This window comes from Aythya ferina, assembly GCF_964211825.1.
Source record: "Aythya ferina genome assembly, chromosome: 20".
In the NCBI taxonomy this organism is placed as follows: domain Eukaryota; kingdom Metazoa; phylum Chordata; class Aves; order Anseriformes; family Anatidae; genus Aythya; species Aythya ferina.
This window is the reverse complement of record NC_140318.1, coordinates 5,234,776-5,254,093: the sequence shown is the minus strand read 5'-3', so window position 1 is coordinate 5,254,093 and position 19,318 is coordinate 5,234,776. Positions and strand designations below refer to the sequence as shown.

The 19,318-nt window shown below is 56.6% G+C and overlaps 1 protein-coding gene across 4 annotated transcripts in view; it reads left to right on the top strand.

Annotated features, from left to right (window-relative positions):
* The window catches only part of RALGDS (ral guanine nucleotide dissociation stimulator), a 47,864-nt gene that overhangs the window by 22,757 nt on the left and 5,789 nt on the right, over positions 1-19,318 (top strand). For 2 of the 4 annotated variants that reach the window (XM_084494058.1, XM_084494056.1), the window contains exons 1-7: positions 1,985-2,306; positions 16,993-17,103; positions 17,580-17,773; positions 18,023-18,097; positions 18,262-18,455; positions 18,854-18,975; positions 19,100-19,315. In XM_084494058.1, coding sequence (XP_084350184.1) covers positions 2,133-2,306; positions 16,993-17,103; positions 17,580-17,773; positions 18,023-18,097; positions 18,262-18,455; positions 18,854-18,975; positions 19,100-19,315 — 1,086 coding nt within the window. In that variant the 5' untranslated portion in view covers positions 1,985-2,132. Of the gene's footprint in view, positions 1-1,984; positions 2,307-16,992; positions 17,104-17,579; positions 17,774-18,022; positions 18,098-18,261; positions 18,456-18,853; positions 18,976-19,099; positions 19,316-19,318 lie in introns of those variants that run through there. The other 2 variants (XM_084494059.1, XM_084494057.1) reach the window with 1 other exon arrangement.

The window sequence follows — 19,318 nt, the reverse complement described above, 5'->3', positions numbered from 1 at the left end:
CCTATAAAATCATGGTAACTTTCAAAAATTTCTCGACCTTCAAGGGTGTACGGGAGAAGAAGCTTGAGGGTGTGATCCAAGTGGTGCTTTTCAGCTCCACGCTTAGAGGCAAAGACGGAGCCCCGAAAAGTTATTTGTTTCAAGTCTCACGGTTCTCAAGAGCTTGGCCCCTGAAGGCTGAGTGTTTGGGGTTAGCTGCGCTGAGCAAACATCCTGAACTTGGGCTCCTGACCCCGCTTTGAGTGTTTTGCTTTTCAGGCCCAGAAGGTTCCCAGGAGAGGAGAAAGGAAACCGGCTGGCTATTTTTAAACCCTCTCAGTTGCCTTCCTGCTTTATATTATTTATTATCCATTATCAAAAGTGTTTCTCCCCTGAAACTGTCTTTAGTGGTCAGCCGAGGGACCGGTGAAAATTGCCCATCAAACAGAGCTGCAACTTTCCATAGAGGTCAGGCGGAGCTGGAGGGCTGTGCAGGGTTTTGCCAGCTGCAGATGAGTGCTGCTATTATCTGTGATGTGCACGTGGGCAGAGTCAAGTGATTCCCGTTGTGGGCTGCAGTTTCACCACCCTGAGAGCCGAGTACCCAAGGAAAGCTGGGTCTCCTTTCCCAGAGACCAGACCCCACAGCCCAGAGGGGTGGCACCAGCTTTCGCATCCGGGCGCTGCCTGATTCCTGCACGCACCCAGCTAAACGATGCGTGTGACCATCACATTTTATAGCACATCTCGCTGTATCACGTGGGTTCCACGCGACACAGCAGCGGTAAAATCAGCATCGCCCCCAGGGGAGCACCCCAAAATCACGGGGCTGCCTCGGGCGGTGCAAAGCCCCTTGCTCAGGGCTGTGTCCCCTTTCCCAGGGTGTCCCTGGAGGTCCCCTTGACCCTCTGCGGCTCCAGATAAGCAGGACAATAGCCCGCATTGTCCTCGCTCATCCTCCTGCCTGGTAAATTTTCAAGTTTGAAGAGTGTTGCAGCCCTGGCAGCGTTGTTAATCCTTTCCTGCCCGGGCAGGAGGTGCAGGCGGTGGTGCCCTGGGCAGAGCTGGCTGCGCAGTGTGGCTCCATGTTCTCCTTGGAAATAAAGCCGTGGGGCTGGCCGGCCTGGGAGGCTGATGTTATTTCAGCTGTGCAGAGAGAGCTGAGGTGTAAAAGTCTGGGTTTTGGTGGTGTCAGCAGCAACTGCGATGCAGTTTATCGGCAGGGCGTGAGGAGGGAAGGGGAAGAGGCAGGGGAGGGTGAGAGCACGGAGGGGTGGTGAATGACGAGCAGGTCTGCCTGTTTTTCTTTGCCTCTCAAAGCAAAGTTATGTGGTGTGGTTTCAGCAGGGGCTTGGGGGCTCAGAGCTGCTCTAAAATGGGATTCATAACCCTAATGTCCCCCAGCCCAGCCTCCCTTTCTCTGTGTCCCTGCTGGGCCATACGCCGGTGCCCAGCACCCTGTGCACTGGGAGCTGGCACGGGGACGGGATCAGACCCTTCTCCTGGCACTGGCTTGCAATGGGGCCCCACAAATGTCCCTTCATCTCCATGGGGCCACCACCCCATAAAGTCCAGCTGGGGCTGGGCAGTGCTTTGAGCACAGACAGCACCGTGGGGGCTGAGCCCCCGTGCTGAGATGCAACCTGGCTGAGCATTACCGCGTGCCGTCAATCCCCACGCGGATCCAGATTTAGTAGGGTCACATTTCACGCTGGGTTTTGGGTGCGGTGCTCTCAGGACCCCGGTGCTCCCAACCTGGGGGCGTGAATCCCCCCTCTCAGCACCACGTCCCCCCAGGGGCACCTCCACGCCTCGCCCCCCTGCGCCCCCTTTTTTCCCCTTTTTCCCCCAGCTCCGTGCTGTGCTGGGGGGGCAGCCCCCTTTGCAAACTCCCCCCTCCTCCTTCCTTTCCCTGCTCCGTCCCCCGGGGGGCCGAGCCGAGCCGTGCCGGGCCAGCCCCCGGGGCGGGCGGAGGCTTTTGGGGGAGGAAACCAGCGCTCGGCTCCGCGCTGCCATCGGGGCTGCTCCGCCGCCTCCCCGCGCCCCCCCAGCCCTCTAGGCTTAGGGTTAGGGGGTTAAGGGGTTAGGTTTAGGGTTGGGGGGGCCCTGCCCCTCCCCGCTTTATCCCGGGGCTGGCCGGGGATGCGGTGCCCATGGTGAGCCGCCGGCACCATGCCGCCGCCGCGCCCGCCCCCGAGAAGATGTTCGAGGGCTGCCGGCGGGCGCGGAGCCTTTGGGGCGGCGTGAGGCTGGAGGTGGCCGGCGAGAGCAGCCCCGTGGTGCTGCACAGCTTCACCCAGCTCGACCCCGACCTGCCCCCGCTGGAGGTGAGCGAGGAGACGGGTGGTTTTTTGTTTTTTGTTTTGTTTTTTTTTTTTTTTGGGGGGGGATGCGGTGAGTTTTGGAGAGGGTACGGGGGGCGCAACCCGCAGGGAGTAGAGCTCTGGTGCTCGCTCCTTTGTGGTTTGGGGCTGGTTTGCAGGATGAGAGAAACCAGGGTTAAGTATGGGGACAGCTGGGGGCAGGCTGTTTATTATTTCTTTCCATTTATTAAATAACCGGGTGCCCCTGCTCGGCTCTGCGCTCCCTCCCTGGGCCATCGAGGGGCTGGCGGACTGGGCTCTGCTGGGGGAAGCTAAGGGACCCTCCTCCCTCAGAGCAACCAGGGCAAGGGGGCAGATTGCTAAAAACGGGGGCCCTAATAACTCGTTTGAGCTCCCTGGCTGCTGGAGGCAGGAAACTGCTCGGATCTGAGCTGCCCGTGAGGGCTTCAGGCTCATCCAAGCCCCATAAGCGTCCCCTGGGAAGGTTATGGGCACCGGGAGGGCTTTGCTGGAGGATGCAAAATATTTGTGCTGCTCTGGATTCGACCCTGGGTGCTTCAGAGCCGGTCCCCTGGAGGTCTCAGCCCGACGGGTTTGTTGATGGCAGCTGTGCGTGGAGGTGGAGGCAGAGGCACCCAGAACCATCTGAGTCAGAGCTCTGCCTTTTTTCTTCGTAATGGATGATCGTCTCCTGCGCGCCAGGAATGTCATTGATTCTGAGTAAGCGGCGTGTTAGGAGCAGCTCAGCTGGAGGAGGGTTTTGGCGTTCAGAGCTGGTTCAGAGGAAGGCTGGCGGCACAGGGGTTAAATCAGCACGGGGCAGGAGCCTGGCTTTGCTGGGATTTAGAGCCAGCTGCAGATGTGCTTGGTGGCTCTGGCTGCTTCCCGCTGGAGGGGGGCGGCTGGAGGGGGATCACCGCTGAAACCTCCACGTTACTGTGCAGATATCCGGCGAGGAGAGCCAGCATTTCAGCAGCGGTGGCTCCTTCTCCCTGCTCCAAAGGATCCATCCCATAACCTGCACTACAAAGTCCTGCTCGGCCGGGGATGGGATTAGCTCAGGCTCCGGCCGTACCAGTTCTCCTCCGGCCTGGTGGTCAGCTCTGCCGAGAGTTCACAAAAACATCATCCAGCTTGCTTCCCCCCCTCCACTCCGCTCCTCTCTCCTGGGGGTGGGCGTGCTGACATTGTTCGGCGCACATCATCTGGTTCGTGTTATGTCTGGCAGGAAGTCCAGCCTCTCCGGCCCGCTGCGCTCCAGGAGGCTGCAGGGCCGCGCTTTTGGCAGGGGGAGCGAGAGGAGCAGGGAGGGGGCAGAAGAGGGGCGATGAGGCTCGTCGTGCTTCTACCCCCCCCGGGAAGCTGCCCCGTGCACCCCAGGGGATGAGGCCTTGTACCTCGGGAGGGGTTTTGCTGTAGCACGAGGAATGGAGGCCGTGAAAGCGAAGTTTTGGGGGCTGAGAGTGGCTTTGAGTGGCCTCGGCATAGCAGAGAGAGGCGAGCGTCCTCCAGCCCTCCTCTGCTGTCCTCGCTGCCCAGGTTTCCCCTCTGGGCCGTAACGTGGCTCCGTGCTGCTTAACGTGCTGCATCCCAGCGCCTGGGTTTTCCTCCCGGCCCCGAGGAACTTGCTGACAAATTCTTCCTTCCTCCGTGCCATCCGTTCGCGAGCGGAGGCGAGGAAAGGCACAGCCCGGAGCGGGGTTTGGTGACCCACTGCCTCTCGAGCAGCTCGGAGGCTCTTTGAGAGCCTCTCACCTCCTCATGCTCCTGGCTGAGGGCTTCGTGTTGTTCTCTGGGTCGTGTGGAGCGGGTTTTGCTCGCTGTCGTTACACTGCACAACCAGGGAAAGCATGCCAAAAGGCAGAGAAAGCAGAGTTGCTGCGACAACTGTGCTGGCAGCAGCCTGGTGTGGTTGTAATCCCCGGGTAAGGTTTCTCTGCGAGATACACCCTGGGAGGAGAAGGCGGATTATTTGAATGCCCCCTGTAGACCATCGCTGTTTTGCCGAGCTCCACTTTGTCCCTGTGTTGGAAACTAAGGGCTGTGCTCCCCACTCGGCCCTGCACTGGCACGGAGCTGGGCTCGGGGCCGTGCCAGCTGCTGGGGACCATGACTGGTCCCAGGGGAATAGAGAGGATCCCTGGAAAGCTGCTCAACAGGTGGTGGGGAACATGGATCCTGTTTTCTGCTGAGCCCCTGCGGGTGGCTGTCAGTGGCAGGGCCCTTTGCCTGTATCCCAAGCAACGGTATCGATCTCCCAGGCACCGCACCGAGGTGGCTGTTCGAGGGCTCGCAGCCACGTGCTGCCAAGCGTTCTCCTGCTGATGTTAACCATGGGAAACTGAAAGTTTATACGGAGCCTCTCTAGCTGGCCAAGCTGCTTTGCACACCTTTTGCTTTGTCCTTTTTGGTTCTAATCCAGCCCAAATCAGCGGTGAGTGTCCCAGTGCGAATTTATTTGGTGGTTCTCCTCCTGCTTCTTGCTGGAGATGTGTGCTGTAAACACAACTGCAGATGACACAGACTGAAACTTTCATGAGACTGGCATCACTGAATCTCCAGACAAATGGTGAGGGCTGACGCATATTGAAAAAGCTTGTATTGTTGCTATTTTGGCTCTATTTGTTTTCTGAACAATTAGGAGACTTTCAGTTGCTAAACACATCCTCGAAAACTTGAATTGCTCAGCCCAGATGCCTTGGAGGTCAGTGCTTTTGCTTTATAGCCGGGAAGGAGGGGTGAAGATCTCTCTTAAAAGCCATTTTCTTTTAGCTTCCAGTGGTGCCTGTGGAAGAAGATCCTTTTCTCCCAGCCTCTTCCCCTCCCTGAGGCACAACCTGATATGCCCCGTGCAATTTGCGAGATGAACATCATCTGCTGGTACTCCTCGGTTGGGGACCTGCCTTGTGGCTCCCTTCCAGAAGGGTTTGGAGGCGGCGGCGAGGCTGGGAGCAAGCTGAGATGCTGATTGTTGGTGGCTGCTGCAGGAGGGGAAGAACAGAGGCAGGAGGGATTTTTGATTATTATTTGATATCGTTAGAAGCTGGGGAGAGGTTCCAAAATGTGTTTGTATAAGGATCGTGTTACTCAGGGGCCGCCGTGCCCTGTTTCCATAGGGGTAGGGATCTCACTGAGGCTTCAGTGCTGGATTGGCAGCCCTGGCAGAAATCTTGTTCGGTCCCCAGGGTCCTCACTTGGCCCTCCAGAGCCCCCCAGATCACGCTGTCATTCTGCTATGGCCCTTTATGTCCCAGCTGTGGGTGTGGGATTGGGACAACTAAATGCAAGCTTGGAGAGTTTCTACACTTCCCCATGCCCAGGCTTGGGGGTGGAATGTGCTCAGATTTTGCGGGAAAAGAGCAAAAGGATGGAATTTTCAGGAAAAGAGCAAAAGGACTGCTGAGCTGCAGGGATGTCTCACTCGCTCAGCTCCTCTGCTGTGGTGCTGGGTGGTTGGCAGCAGCCATCCTACATTTCAGGCCAGAGCACAGCCTGTTTTCAGGGCCGTACGAGTTGTTCTGGCCATAGGTCTGACTTCACCATGAGTGGCTTCTCTATCACCCTTTCTGCCTCTCTAATTGCCGGCCGCTGCATCCCCCGAGGGACATGTAATTGAAGGAGCAGAGAGCTTATTTAGGTCACTGCAGACCACATGTAAAGGCTGGGCACCCCCTGCTTGTACTTTCTCTAGCACTCTTATCTCCAGAGCTGACTGAGTGACTGTTTTTCAAGCAGTTGTGTTCCTTTTATTTGGATGCATGCTTGCAGCAGGGCTGTTTCAGTTCTCAAATATTTCTCTATCTCCCATGGACCCAGCAAGGGGGGAGGAGAAAGCTGTAGCCAAGGAGCAGGATTTGGACACAAGGCTGGTTGTGGCGGGCGAGGGAGCACGCTGCAGCTGGGGGGAGGCCTTCCATACATTGCTTTGTTTATCCCGTGCTCTTCCTGTGCACAGTGCCGGGTTAGACACAAGGGCAGCATCCTTGGCCTACCCAAAACGTGTGTTGCTCGTCAAAGGCCTGCGGGACCTTCACTCTGCATCTGTGCGCTGAAAGATGAGCCTGGCGTGAATGCTCGTATGAGGAGGTGCTTGCTGCCTGAGAGAAACTGGCTGAGCATCACGCTGAAACCATATCACAGTCTCTGTACAAGCCTGAAAGAGCTGTGGGTGGTGGAAGAAGAACCGAGTAGTTTGGCTCCTTAAATTGTCAGAGTTTCTCGTTCCTGTACCACCACTGGGACTGACCACACGGTGCAGCCCTGACCCCCAGAGCCCATCCAGTTTGCACAGCACCCTCTGCAATACCGATGTGCCTGGACTTTGCTCCTGAGCTGTTAGGGAGCCCTCAGCTCCGGCACGAGCGATCCCAGCCGCTCCCCGGGGATCGGCTGGGGCCTGATAAGCGAGGGGCAGGAAGTAGGCGCTGCCTGACGAGCCGGCTCGGGGTGCTGCGGCTGGCCAACACTGAAGTGGCTGTGCTCACGCGTGTAATGCTGTGTTTGCAGAAGGGCTCTTGTGGAGTGGCCTTTTGTTCCCGTAACACCTGGCAGCAGCTCTCCCAGAGGCAGAAGTCCTTCCCAAATCTTGGCAGCGAGCTCATGCCGATCTGCCTCAGTGCGATGAAGTGGTGGCTGCAGCACCCAGCACTGCCGCTCCTCTCCCTGCCTTTGGTTTGGTTCGTGTTTATGATATGCAAACAATCCCTAAAGCCGACAGCTAGGGCTGCGTTCGTACAGGTTCCTACAGGGCACCACGTTTTTATTAGGTAACCAGCGAGAGTTTAGCACACCTGATGGCCGGTAGTTATGTGACAGTGAAACACTGGTGGGGATGAAGCACCACAGAGGCATACACGTGGCCTGTTTATCTTGCATAGCTCAGCGGCACTGAGTTTGCTTTTGTTCCACCATCGGTATGTCAACGAGCCCTGCTATGGGATGGGGCAAGGTGTCCCCTGGCCCTGCATGCCAGGACCCCAGGCACTGTGGAGGCAGGATGGAGGTGGCTCCAGTTGCCAGACAGCAGGCCACGTCCTCAGAGCTGGCGGCAGAGGGGAAAAAAAAATAATAAAAAGTTGTTTTGACTTGCAAACAGCACAGATTGGAGAGGAAAGTCATCAGAGGCAACTTAATCTGGAATGCTGAGGCATTATTTTTAGTGTGGCTTTTCTTTCTGCTAACCACACTTTAACAAACAGCAGCTGAGCCGAGGGCCTGTGTGGAGACCTGGTTTTGAAGGGCTTGCTACCCGTCTTACCAGAGCTGCTCTTCATGTCAGGGAGCAAAACCACAGTGTTTCCCTGCCCTTTGCAGTGGTCGTGTCTCCATGGTGACACAAAAGCTGAGAGCCCTCACCTCTGAGGTTGGTGTTTTGGTCGTGAAATGATGTGTGCTGGGCTCGGGTTGCTCTAGGTCTGGCCTCGGCTCAGGAAACCATCCAGCAGCCACACTGGGCAGGGCACAGTACGCAGCCTAAGGCTGCTGGTGGCCATCTCGCTGGGATTTCTGATTTTCTGGATGGCACAGGCTGCGAGATCCCATCCCAGAGCTGCAGTGGGAGCTGGCACTGGGACAGCCGGGGCTGGGCTCCCTCGCAGCTCGTGCTTGGTGGTGACTCAGAGCACAGCCATGGTGCGCTGTGGGCGTCACACAAAGTGCTCCTTCCCTCGGCTGCTTCGTTGGGGTGGCACCCCACAAAACCCCTCTCTCCCAGTCCTCATTTCCACAGATTTCAGCACACTCCCCTCCAAAAGTTGTCTGTAAGAGGAGGGGAATGCTCAAGGCTTGATGACCCAGCTTGGTCTGGGCAATGTCACGTGAAAGGAGCCGGGGCAGGAATGTGGGTGCTGCCTCCCACTTTGCACTGACGCTGTCCCACTGTCATTTTGTGAGTCAACTTTTTGGTTGGATTTGTCCCAAAAACTCATTTTGAAACATTTTGAAGCAGAGGGCAAGCCATGGGGATGCTCAGCCCTAGTACCAGGCATCCATCCAGCCCAGGACAGCAGATGAGCCCAGCGAGGTCCATGCTGGCTCACCCAGTGCTGCATGCAGCACAGTGAGGCTTTGGTGTAGTTTCGTCACAAAAAAAAAGCTTTGTGATGTGAGGGAATGACTGCCTGTAAGGGGAGGGTAGATGGGAAAGTGGAATAACCCCGCTTGAAGCTGCCTGCTCTCTCCCAGGCACCCCCCACATTTTGGGTAACGCTGGCAGAGGGTTTGCTGCTGCAGGTCCCTCTCTGGCTGATGCTCAGACAGGGTCAGCTGCAGGAGCTGCATTTACAGGCATAGGGATATGGGTCCTAGTAACTAGGGAGGGAATTGGGGCTGGGGGGGACACATCCCACCCCAGACACCCGCCTTTCTCCTGCCACAGCCTCTCTGGATGTGAAGGATCCGGCACACCCAGCTCCCGGGGCAGGGCTCGGGTCCAAGCCTCGCTGCTTGGGCTCCCGGAGTGCATGTTCAGGCACTTGACACCAGCTAGTTTTTTTTTTTTTCCTTTCCAGTTGTTTTCTCTCCAAAGGTGCCAATTAAAATTAAACTCTCAGTTGCTTCAGCTGTGGAAATCAGACCAACTTAGTTGACTTAGCATCCTGACTGCAGGCCCCCCAGGTGTCGGCTTGTTGACTCCTGCCTCTGTACCTGCTTATATAGCACCTACTGCCTCGTTGACACCTAGTTAAGTAATGCTCTGAAGCTGAGATTTTCTTGATTACAAGGCAAAAGCGCTTGCTCTTCTCCCTTCCAGCTTCCCACAGGCAGCAAAGCAGCCGCAGGGAGGGGAAGAAGTGGCAGGGAGCCATCCAAGGGCAAAATGTCCCCCGCTCAGCCCCATGGCAGCCCTATCTGGAGCAAAGGGGTGGCCAGAAGCCCACAGCTGGGATGTGGAGGGGGCTGCGGGTGGCAGGAGGAGGCTGGGACCAGCCGGGGTCAGCCCGCGGCTCCGCAGCAAATGGAGGCACCCGACGTCACGCCGGCCGGGGTGGGAGTCGGGTGCGAGGGGCACGGCCGGCGAACAAAGGCTCGCTTTTATTCCTTTCACCAGCAGCCCCTCGCTGCTGCCTCCCTGCCCTGGATTGTTCGTGCGTTTTCTCTGCTTCAGCTGTTTACTGGGTCACCCCGCTGCGGACGCACGCACAAAGAGCGAGCCATCCGCCGAGGCCATCCCTGTGCCACCAGCACCGCGAGCCCCTCTGCGGCCCCGGGAGCACAGTGATGGCATTGAGCCGGGCTGGGAGAGCTCCCGAGCCTGCCCTGCTGTGGGGCTGGGGGCTTTGGGAACCTCCCCCCACCTCCCAGGCATCCTCCTCCAGGATTTTGGGGCCGGGGGGGGGGGTCTGGGCTTGTCGTTCTGGGCGATCCTGCCCACGCTTCGATCGCACCAGCTTCGGTGGAGTGAACATAAGTCGACGTAGGCCAATGTAAACACATGGGTGGACACATTCACTTCACGAGGGCTTATTTTGGTGCAGTTTATCTACGCTAAGGAGGTGTCTGAGCTGAATCGAAATGAATCTTGCTCAAATTAAAGCGAGGGGTTGCAGCGCAGTTACCGCAAGCCAGACGGCAGCCAGACAGCTGTGGGTTTTGGGCAGCCTCCAGTTTGTCCACCCCAATCTGTGCATCTTTGAGATGACAGAAAGATAAGACTACTTTTTTTTTTTCTTTTTTTTTTTTTTCCCCCATTGTAAGCCACAGCCGGTAAGTGAGTGCACAGGCAGCTATGTACAGGTTATCCAGGCTGCTCGGGAACAGCGTGGGCAAAACTCCAGCCCCGGCTGTGCACTTCCTTCGTGCAGGTCATCCACGTGGTGGGGGCAAGGGGAGGTTTGGCCAAAGAAGCTGGTTTTAGGGCAATTGATGCTGTTTAAAATTAAATTTTTGGCTGGCTAGACTGGCACATAGGCTGCAAGCTGAGAGCAGGAGAATGTTTATTGAAGGCTTTGTGTTTCTGGGAATGTAAAGACTTTTGGGAACTCGCTAGCTTGAAAATGCTGATACATGCAAGGGACAAAGTGTTTCCCTGGAAATGCAACGACAAACAGATCTGTGTGTCCTGTGCTGGTCCTGAAGTCAGAAATATACTGGTGAACGTGTGTGAAGGCATAATTGAAAGCTCAGCAGTGAGCATCCCAGTGAGCTGCAAGGTCTGTCAGCTCCAACGCCGACCCAGGCGCTTCCCCTTGGCTGCCACGCCGCGGTTCTTGCTGACGCAGAGGTAGCACGCTTGGTGTGAAGGGCCCCGTTCCAGCATTGGAATCAACAGGGTACTACAAAGACAGGTAGGCTTAACTGTCTTCTCTTTGGGACACACACACCCTGTTCTCTTCACATTTGAAGGAGGCATTACGGGGCTATCATGTTGCGTGAGACCTACAGGTGCTACTGTAGACCAAAAAATGCATTTCAGTTTTGGAGCTCGTTTCTGTGACGTTCCTTGCAGATTTCTCCGTTCCACCTCGGTGAAATACAGACCTTTTGTTCCGAGCCAAAATGACTTACCGTGAACCACTTGATCTTTATTTACTCTTACAGAGCAATAGGCATTAATTTTTTATACACCAGTTGTCACCAGCCACGTGGTTCTGGTTTCACTTCCAGTAATTGCCCTCCGGGTGAGTCCGTAGCGGAGCGGTGGCTCTGCAGGCACAGGCCAGCTGCGTCCCTCGTAAGCAAGGCTGGCCGGGTAGGCGTTGGCGCTGAGTGGGGATGCTGCAGAAACGCACACCAAAGTGATCACGAACGCAAAGCAAAGCAATGTGGAGCAAGAGCTGGAACTGCTGCGTCAGCCGGATCCTTTTTCCATGAACTTAGAGAGGAAGCAAAACCTGCTGCTCTCAGTTTTCTGCTCCGCTTCAGCAGCCTGCGAAGGGAGCCCTTCCTGGCACGTCCCTGGGTGGGAGGCGTGAGGGGAGTCCTGCTCTAGGGGCAGCCTAGGCTGGGCTTTCGCTTAGGATGCAGCTGCCTGGAGGTGTTGGTGGTCTTTGTGTGCCCCAGGGTGTAAGGAACGCAGGGTCTGGAGTGACACCGCCAGCCACTGTGGTGTCTCTGGCACTGCCAGCAGCAGACGTGGCTTGCTTTTCCCAGGGGAGTCCCCAGAGCAAGGCCGATCTCCTGCAGCCCTCAGAGGTCGGCAGGGATGCAGTGGGCACGCAGCATTTTTGCAGGTCCCGTTCTCGACTTCCAGACCATAAAAAGAGCGAAAAAGTTTCGATGTGTGGGAAGGCTCGGGGTTTTCTCTGAAAGCAAAACAAACGCGAACGGGGGAGGAATCCAGTGTATCTGCTCTGTCTCGTTTCTGGACCCAAGCGCTGAGCTCCTAATCCTCGCTCCAGCCACTGACTCACTGCGTGCGAGTCACAAGACGCCTTTGTACCAGATCCTCCAGCCGCTGCTTTCTCTTCTCCCTAAGCCACACGGGCGGAGACGGCTGCCTTTGAATATCCTCCCCAAGCACGATGGGTTATGGATGCAGGCACCGCCAGCAGGATCAGGCCTGCCCTGTCTCAAACAGTGCCCTCGGGCAGGCCCTGATGGAAGAGGTGCCAAAGCCTCCTGCGAGGCAGATGGGGGTGACACGTCCCCACCGCCACCCATCCCTGCCTGGGGGTGCCAAGGGGGGATTTATGGCCCCTGGCTGCTCCCCGTGGTTGCTGGCTGCAGCTGCCCCTGCTTAAACACCTGAAGCAGAGCAGAAGCAGAGCTGAGCGTGTCAGGGAGCCTCGGCTGCGGAGCCAAGCAGCTGATGGGTGAGAACAGGCCCTCAGCTGTTGCCACTGTCCTGGTATCCTGGCAAAAACACCCCCTTTTCACAGCGGGTTTAAGTTTAGCTTCTGGCCTTTTTTATTCTTTTCCTGTTTCCCCCTCTGTCATTATTTTTTCATGGGCTGTTGGAAGCGTTCCTGGTCTGAAGTGGCTCAGAGGAGGCAGGAAGGAAGGCGGAGAGTGTCGAAAACCCGAAGAAGAAAACACATCCATCTGCTGAGCACCCCAGCGCTGCAGCTCCGTGCGGGGCAGGGGCCGGGATTCAAGCTCCATCAGCAGCGATGTGATACAGCACAGGGGGAGAGGAACGGCCTGGGATCGAGCTGGAGTGCTGGCTGGAGACAGCCGTGACACCCAGCAAAGCTTGGTCACTGCTGGGTGGGTGTTTGGGAGCTCCTGGCCTCCATGGGGCTGCTGATCCAAAGCACGTGCTGGGGGTGACCATCAGCACCGGGCGCATTTCCTTTCCCCAAGCACAGGGAGGTTCAGCAGTGCCTCTGGGTGGTCTCTGCAGCCTTCCCAAGCACGGCTGGGGAAAGGAAACTGAGGAGCAGAAGGGCTGACCCTGACCGGCAGAGCCCTGGGGGGGAACATCAGCCCTGGGGGGGGTTTTGCCTGGAAGTCCCCACCAGGCAGGGTGTTGTAGGGTGTTGTGCTGCGTGTGCTTATTTTGGGCGAGCAGGACATAGGGCACTTCTGCTTCTGCGGTCTGTATCTGTGGTTCACGGAACTCAAGTTGTTTTCCTTTCACTAGATGAAGGTGGATTTATTTTTTTTCTAATTTCCTTTTACATAACGCTGTGCATTTTCGTTTACATAAGAGGCCCCAAAGTTACCGCCGTGCATTGCATGGGTTCAGGATCTGCTCCCCAGGGTGAAACAAAAGTGAACTTGGGGCTTGTGTAAACTGTGGAGGACGTGGTCCTGGGTTTCTTTCGTTTCTGGAAGTGCCAATTTCCCATTGCTGGTGGGAAGGCATTACTGTGAGAAGGGACTGGAGACTGCAAAGTCCAAACCCGTTGTACCACCTGCAGAACACACATTTTGCGTTGCCCAGCTGAAAGGGAGCAGAGTAACACGAACATCTTGATCTTTAAACCAGCTGTTGTTCAGGGAGCATCAGTAAAAGCACTTTAAGCAGTCTTGTCTCATCCGTGTGTGCTGAAATTAATACCTTTTCCCACTAACAGTTCATTACTCTGTGCCTTTGGAGGCCAATGCACTAAGCCATGGCACGTGGGACCAGTGCTGTGAAGACCTGGTAATTGTTGGCTAATTGTGCGTGATGTGCAGGAATGTTGTCACAGTTAATCCTGCGCTGGGCTCCTGTCTTACTAAACCCACCTTTGTGATTTATCTCAATGCTTTCTAGAATGCAGTTTCCTAGCCAATATCTTCCTTGCTGTTGGGATTTTGCATTTTTCTCCCCTTCAGCTGATGAGAAGGGGCAAAGGCAGGTTCCCTGCTGCCCTGTGCCTTGTCCCTGACGCTGCAGCCCTTCTTCCAGGCTTGCTTGGCTAAATCCTAGAGCTCGTTATTAAACCTCCGTGTGAAGACGTGGGGTTCAGCGCCGTGCTGTGTACCAGAACATGCGCCCGGGAGTGGAAGAGTTGATTGCACGGAGCAGGAATTCCTCCCTGGTGTAGTCACCAAGGCTTTGAAGTCAGGTCCGGAGCTCCCCACTGCTCCCGCAGCCCAGGGCTATCCGCGGCTCCAAGAGGCGGTCTCTGAAACCAGGCAAGCCATCTGGCGCGGCCTCCAGTTTCATATTTCAGGGGATGAACTCCTGCCGAGTTCACTTACGGCTGCTTTTTTGCAAAAGCTTCCAGCTCTCGCAGAATTTTGTCCCATTCCCCCCCTGCTCAACACGCGAAGGGCTCTCCCGTGCCCCCACCCGAGCAGGAGCAGGGCTGCGTGCCGAGAGGGAGAAACTGGGGGCACATGGTTGGGTTTGATGTCTTCCCTTTTTTTGATGCCCATTTTCTTGAAATGCTTTCTGTCCCGTTTTCTGGGACGCTGAGTTCCTGAATATGAGTTTGGTGGAGGGTGCAAATGCCGTAACCATCGACGTGCTCAGAGTTAGCGCTGTCACGGAAAAGCTTTGCTGAATTTTGCTGCAACCATCTGAAGTGCTGCCTGGGCCTGCTGGCCGCAGCTCTGCTACCAAGTCAGTGCAGTGAGTGGAAGGGGCTGCTCACCCACACCTCTGCTCGGCTTTTTAGGTTAAGGTGCTGGTGAGGGAGGCTTTGGTTGTGGGTTCCAGGCTGTGGTTGTGCCACTGAGGTCTCACTCACATTCCCTTCTGCTTTCCAAGCTGGAAAAGTCCAGCAGACAACGAATACCTGCTGCAGCAGCAATATCTACCCGTGCTTGTCTGTCAGAGCTCTTTTGAGACCGTTCTGGGGACGTTTCTCTTTGGTTGACTTGCTGGAAGTCCTACAGGGAGCTGGTGCGAGTGGCAGGCAGGATTTCAGAGCCGTTGGTGCCCATCCCATAACTATAAGCCATGGCTGGGGGTTCTGGGCTCTGCCAGCCCTGCCTCTGGTCCCTCATCTCCCCACGTGCAAAGGGAGAGCTGTGGGTTAGGAGCAGGTGCTGAGGTGGGGCTGCCCCGGCTGTGTCCTGCTGCTGCTTTTTGCTCTGTTAGTTTTTAACGAGCATGTGCCGAATGCGCAATCAGCATCTCGGAGAAAGAGCAGGAGGAAAGAGGAAGCTCACGCAGAATATAAATAACCAAATTTTAAAATGTACCAGTGTAGCAGCTCGCCCGGCTCTTGGCATGAGCCTAGCTGGAAACCGCTCGGAAGCTGCGTTCTGTGCGTGTGGTTTGCAAAGGGGGAACTTCAGGGGACATCGCACGAGTCAGCAAGACAGAAAATGAATGAATCCGACGGTCTCAAATATAGGAAGGAAACGAAATTTGCTTCTACGCGCATTAAAAATAGGTGCACCCTCTGCACGTGACATGAAATACAAGAGTGGAAACCCTTGCGTTTGTGGCAAGAGTTTCCACTGGAGTTGCACAGCAGCTGCCAATGATTCATGCATTGATCCTGGGACATTTTGTCCTCTCCTACAATTTGATTTCTTTATTAATTTAATTGCATCTCAACAAGCATCTGGTTTTGGATGGCTCTTTGTGTCTGGGGTTTATAACTGCCTAGCCAAATATCTTTTTGGAGTTAGGCTGTGTGGGGGTCTGGTCCTGCTGGAGCCGGAGCTTTCCTCCATCCCAAACTGGGAAATTTCCAAAGCTTTTCCTTCTGTATGTTGGAAACAGCTTCCACAGAGGGAAGACAGACATCCTGGTCGGCATGGGATCGAGTTGGGTTGGCATGGGATTGCTCCAAGTGCCTGGTGTGGACGTGGGGCTGCAGTGGTGTCAACAGAGCTCTTTTGGGGTCGTGCCGGTCCCCCTGGTTCCCTGCTAAGGCGAAGCAGCTTGTGGGGTCGGGAGCAGCTCACCTGGCCCAGGAGAACCTCGCTGCTCTCACCTTCATGTCCGATGGCACGGGTGGCCACTCTGGCAGGGCTCTCAGCAGCCCAGAGTCTTGCTGGGACAAGAGGGAGATGTGCAGGAAGGCTCAGGGCACACCTTGCTGGTGGGTGAGTGCGTTTCGCTCTGGAAATTCAGGCCTGTCTATACCTGAAAGCACATTTCTGCTGTAACTTATCCCAGAGCACAGAGGAAGATGGATGCAGGCATCCAGGATTTCTGTCTGTCTCTGCGTGGGTGCTGCCAGGGTCGGTTGGATGGGTTCGGGTGTTCACAGCTGCAGTTAGGAGCCTTGTGGCACCTCTGAGCTTCAGCAAGCCAAACGCCTTGGCATGAAGTGAGAAGAGCAGGTTCAGTAGCAAGTGAGGAAGAAGTCCAATAACCCTGTCCTGAGGGATTCTCTGTCCTCATTCATTACAGCTGTGAGTAAGAGGCTCTTTAAAGTTTTCCCCTTGCTCTCTGAGCTGGTTGTGATTCTCTGCCTTAATTCCTCGCTAATAACAAGCGTTTGACGTGAGCACGGGGTGGTAATAACACAGCGATCGCTGCTGTGATGATAAAGGACGGTGATGAGGAGCAGGTTAGAGCAGGCTTGGATCTGTCTGCTCAGGTTGTGCTTGGTGCTTTCTGCTCAGCATCTCCTGAGATGTGCGGCATCGACTGGAGCCGTGGTCCTCGTGTCCACGGGGGGCGGTTTGGGACGGGGGGGTTTCGTGCCCTGCAGGCTGCAGGGAAAGCTGTGGGCTGGCAGCGTGCTGTGCCCCCCTGAGTGTGGTCACCTCCCCCTGCTCAGGAGGGAGGGAGATCCCCGCTGAGGGATCTGCAGAAATCCTCTCAGGGAGGCGCTGATTCAGCAGAGCATGGTGGGGAGAGGGCTGGGCCAAATCTGGGGGGGTCTCCACATCCCCAGAGCAGAAACAAGAGCCTCGTGGCTGGGTCAGGATGTGAGCCGGGGGTGCAGCAACCTGTCTGTTTGTCCCTGAGGCCACCCCACAGCTGCTCACTGGGGTTTTCCCCCAGATTTGAGCTTCCCTCTTGAGTTTCTGCCCAGTGTGCGTGGCCAACACTGCCTGGAGCTGATGGGCAGTTTGGTTTCACGGCCATTATTTGCTATCCATGGTGCAAAATGGCTTGCAAGTGCTTGAGGTGCTTGGGGCAGATTACCAAGATTATATCCAGAGCCAGCAGCAATGTCACCTTACTGCCTGTAAGGCCACAGGGAGGGGGACAGCCGGGACACAGAGGTTTGGCTCTGCCTGGGTGCGGGCTCTGGGTCCAGCTGCCCCAAAGGGCTGGTGCTGACGGCTTTGGGTTTGGGGAGCAAAATCCCTTTGTCTTGCCAGGACGCCCCGTACAGGCTCACGAGAGCACCTCTGCCACCTGTTACCCTCCTTATCTCATGGTGTATCGTGTTGTCTCACGCAGAGCTCCACACAGGAGATCGGAGAAGAGCTGGAGGATGGTGTGATCTACAGCATATCGCTCCGGAAGGTGCAGCTCCATCACACGGCCAACAAAGGGCAGCGGTGGCTGGGGGTAAGCTGGGGCTCGGCCAGCATCGCTCCGTGGGGTGTTTTGTGATGTTTCCCTGCCAGACAGGGTGATCTGATCTGGGGGCTCGGCAGGGTCCATACCAGCCCGCATCCTGCCCTCTTCTTGTGCCCCTGGATGCTCCTGGTCTGGGAGCTCCTTCCCAGCCTTATCCCTAAATGAGGTATTTAATCTGGGAGAGGGGGCCTGGGAGCACCGCTGTCCTCTGCCCCATGGGAAAAAGGATTGAGGGAAACAATCTGAAGCCTCGTTTTGCAAAATGGGGCAACCCTGATTTGCAGCTGGATTTCAGCAACCCTGGGGCTTCCCTGTCCCCAAACCCCATCAGGGAGTCCCAGGCACTGCAGGGGTCCCTGCCCCAGCTGAGACCCAAACAGCTCTTGCTGAGCTGGTGGGACCACATCGTGCTTGCATGTGTCTGCTTCATCCAGCCCACTGACTCGTGCTCCTTGTCCCGGCAGTTTGAGAACGAGTCGGCCTTAAACCTCTACGAGACGTGTAAGGTGCGGACGATAAAGGCTGGGACCTTGGAGAAGCTGGTGGAGTACCTGGTCTCGGCCTTCAAGGGCAATGACTCCACATACGTCACCATCTTCCTGTGCACGTACCGGGCCTTCGCCACCACCAAGCAAGTGCTGGACCTGCTGCTCAACAGGTGAGGCTGCCCCGTGCCCCAAAATGCAGCTGGGGGTGGCTGATGCCTGGAGCCCCTTCAGCCAGGAGAGCTCCAGCATCTTCTGTCATGTGGTGGAGGTCTGATGGGCTTCTCCCAGCCCCATCAGCACGAAGGTTTTGGGGTGGGTTGAGGAGGAAATGCTCATCCTGGTCCCCGGGGGAGATGTGGAGGGAGAAGAGGCAGAGCTGAGTGCAGGACCCTCACTGTCTCCTCGCTGTGCCCTGCCAGGTATGGCAAGCTCCACGTGCAGGCGAACGGGGACCACGCCAGGCACGTTGTGGATGAGAGGATGGAGCTGAAGAAGTAAGTCTGACCACGCTGCGGGTCACCCAGAGACAGGGGGCTCTGCTGATGGCCCTGTGGCTCATGCATGGAGGCATGCGATGTCCCACGGGCCCGTGGGTGCACACGGGTACCTCGTGGCACCCGATTCTCACACGGGCCTGCCCGCGTTCCTCTCCTCGCAGCACCATCTCCTCCATCCTGGGCGCCTGGCTGGACCAGTACTCGGAGGACTTCCGCAAGCCCCCGGACTTCGCCTGCCTCAAGCAGCTCATCTCCTACGTGCGCCACAACATCCCCGGCTCGGACCTAGAGCGCCGAGCCCGCATCCTGCTGGCCCAGTTCCAGCAGCAGGAGCAGAGCGAGACCGAAGCAGAAGGTGGGATGGAGGTTCCCTGCTCACCGGGGTGTTTGGGGCTGCAGGGAGAGCAGTACTGGTTAGCACTGAGGGTCTCCAGAGCCTTTGGTCTCACCACGTGGCTAAAACCCCTGTAAACACTGCCTGCGTTTACATGGAGACACACCGGGAAGCTAATCCAGCTGAACTAGAGGTGGTATTTCTTAGGGGATTAGTTAATCTGCCTTTAATCCTTCGTGGACGTTGGTATCCAGGTGAAAATGCCCGTCCTTCTACCTGGGCCTAGTTTATTTGAGCAGACGGAGATTAGGAGCTCTGAGGTGGGCTGTGGGTGTCTGCAGGGGCTGGCATGGGATGTGTGGTGTGGTGCTGAGCTCGTGGCCGCCCTGTGGTGCTCAGCTTCATGCTGTTTCTCACAGCTGTGGAGCACGGCGGCTGCACGTTCCAGCTGGTGGAGGAGAACGGGGTCGGGGACGGGAAGTCGGATTTCCTCTCCTTCTCCCCAGAGATGGTGGCGGAACAGTTCACGCTGATGGATGCTGTGAGTACTCACTCAGAAGGTGCTCTGCCCACCTGCTGCTCCGGGCACAAGCCTGCCTGCTCCCTTGCTCCTGGCTGCCTCTTTTCCCAAAAAAAACCCACGTCTCCATCCCCTTATCTTCCAGGAGCTGTTTAAGAAAGTGGTGCCTTACCACTGCCTGGGCTGCATCTGGTCGCAGCGAGACAAGAAAGGCAAAGAGCACCTGGCACCCACCATCCGTGCCACGGTCTCGCAGTTCAACAGCGTGGCCAACTGCGTCATCGCCACGTGTCTCGGAGACCGGTCCCTGAAGCCGCAGCAGAGGGCTAAAGTGGTGGAGCGGTGGATCGAAGTGGCTCGGGTA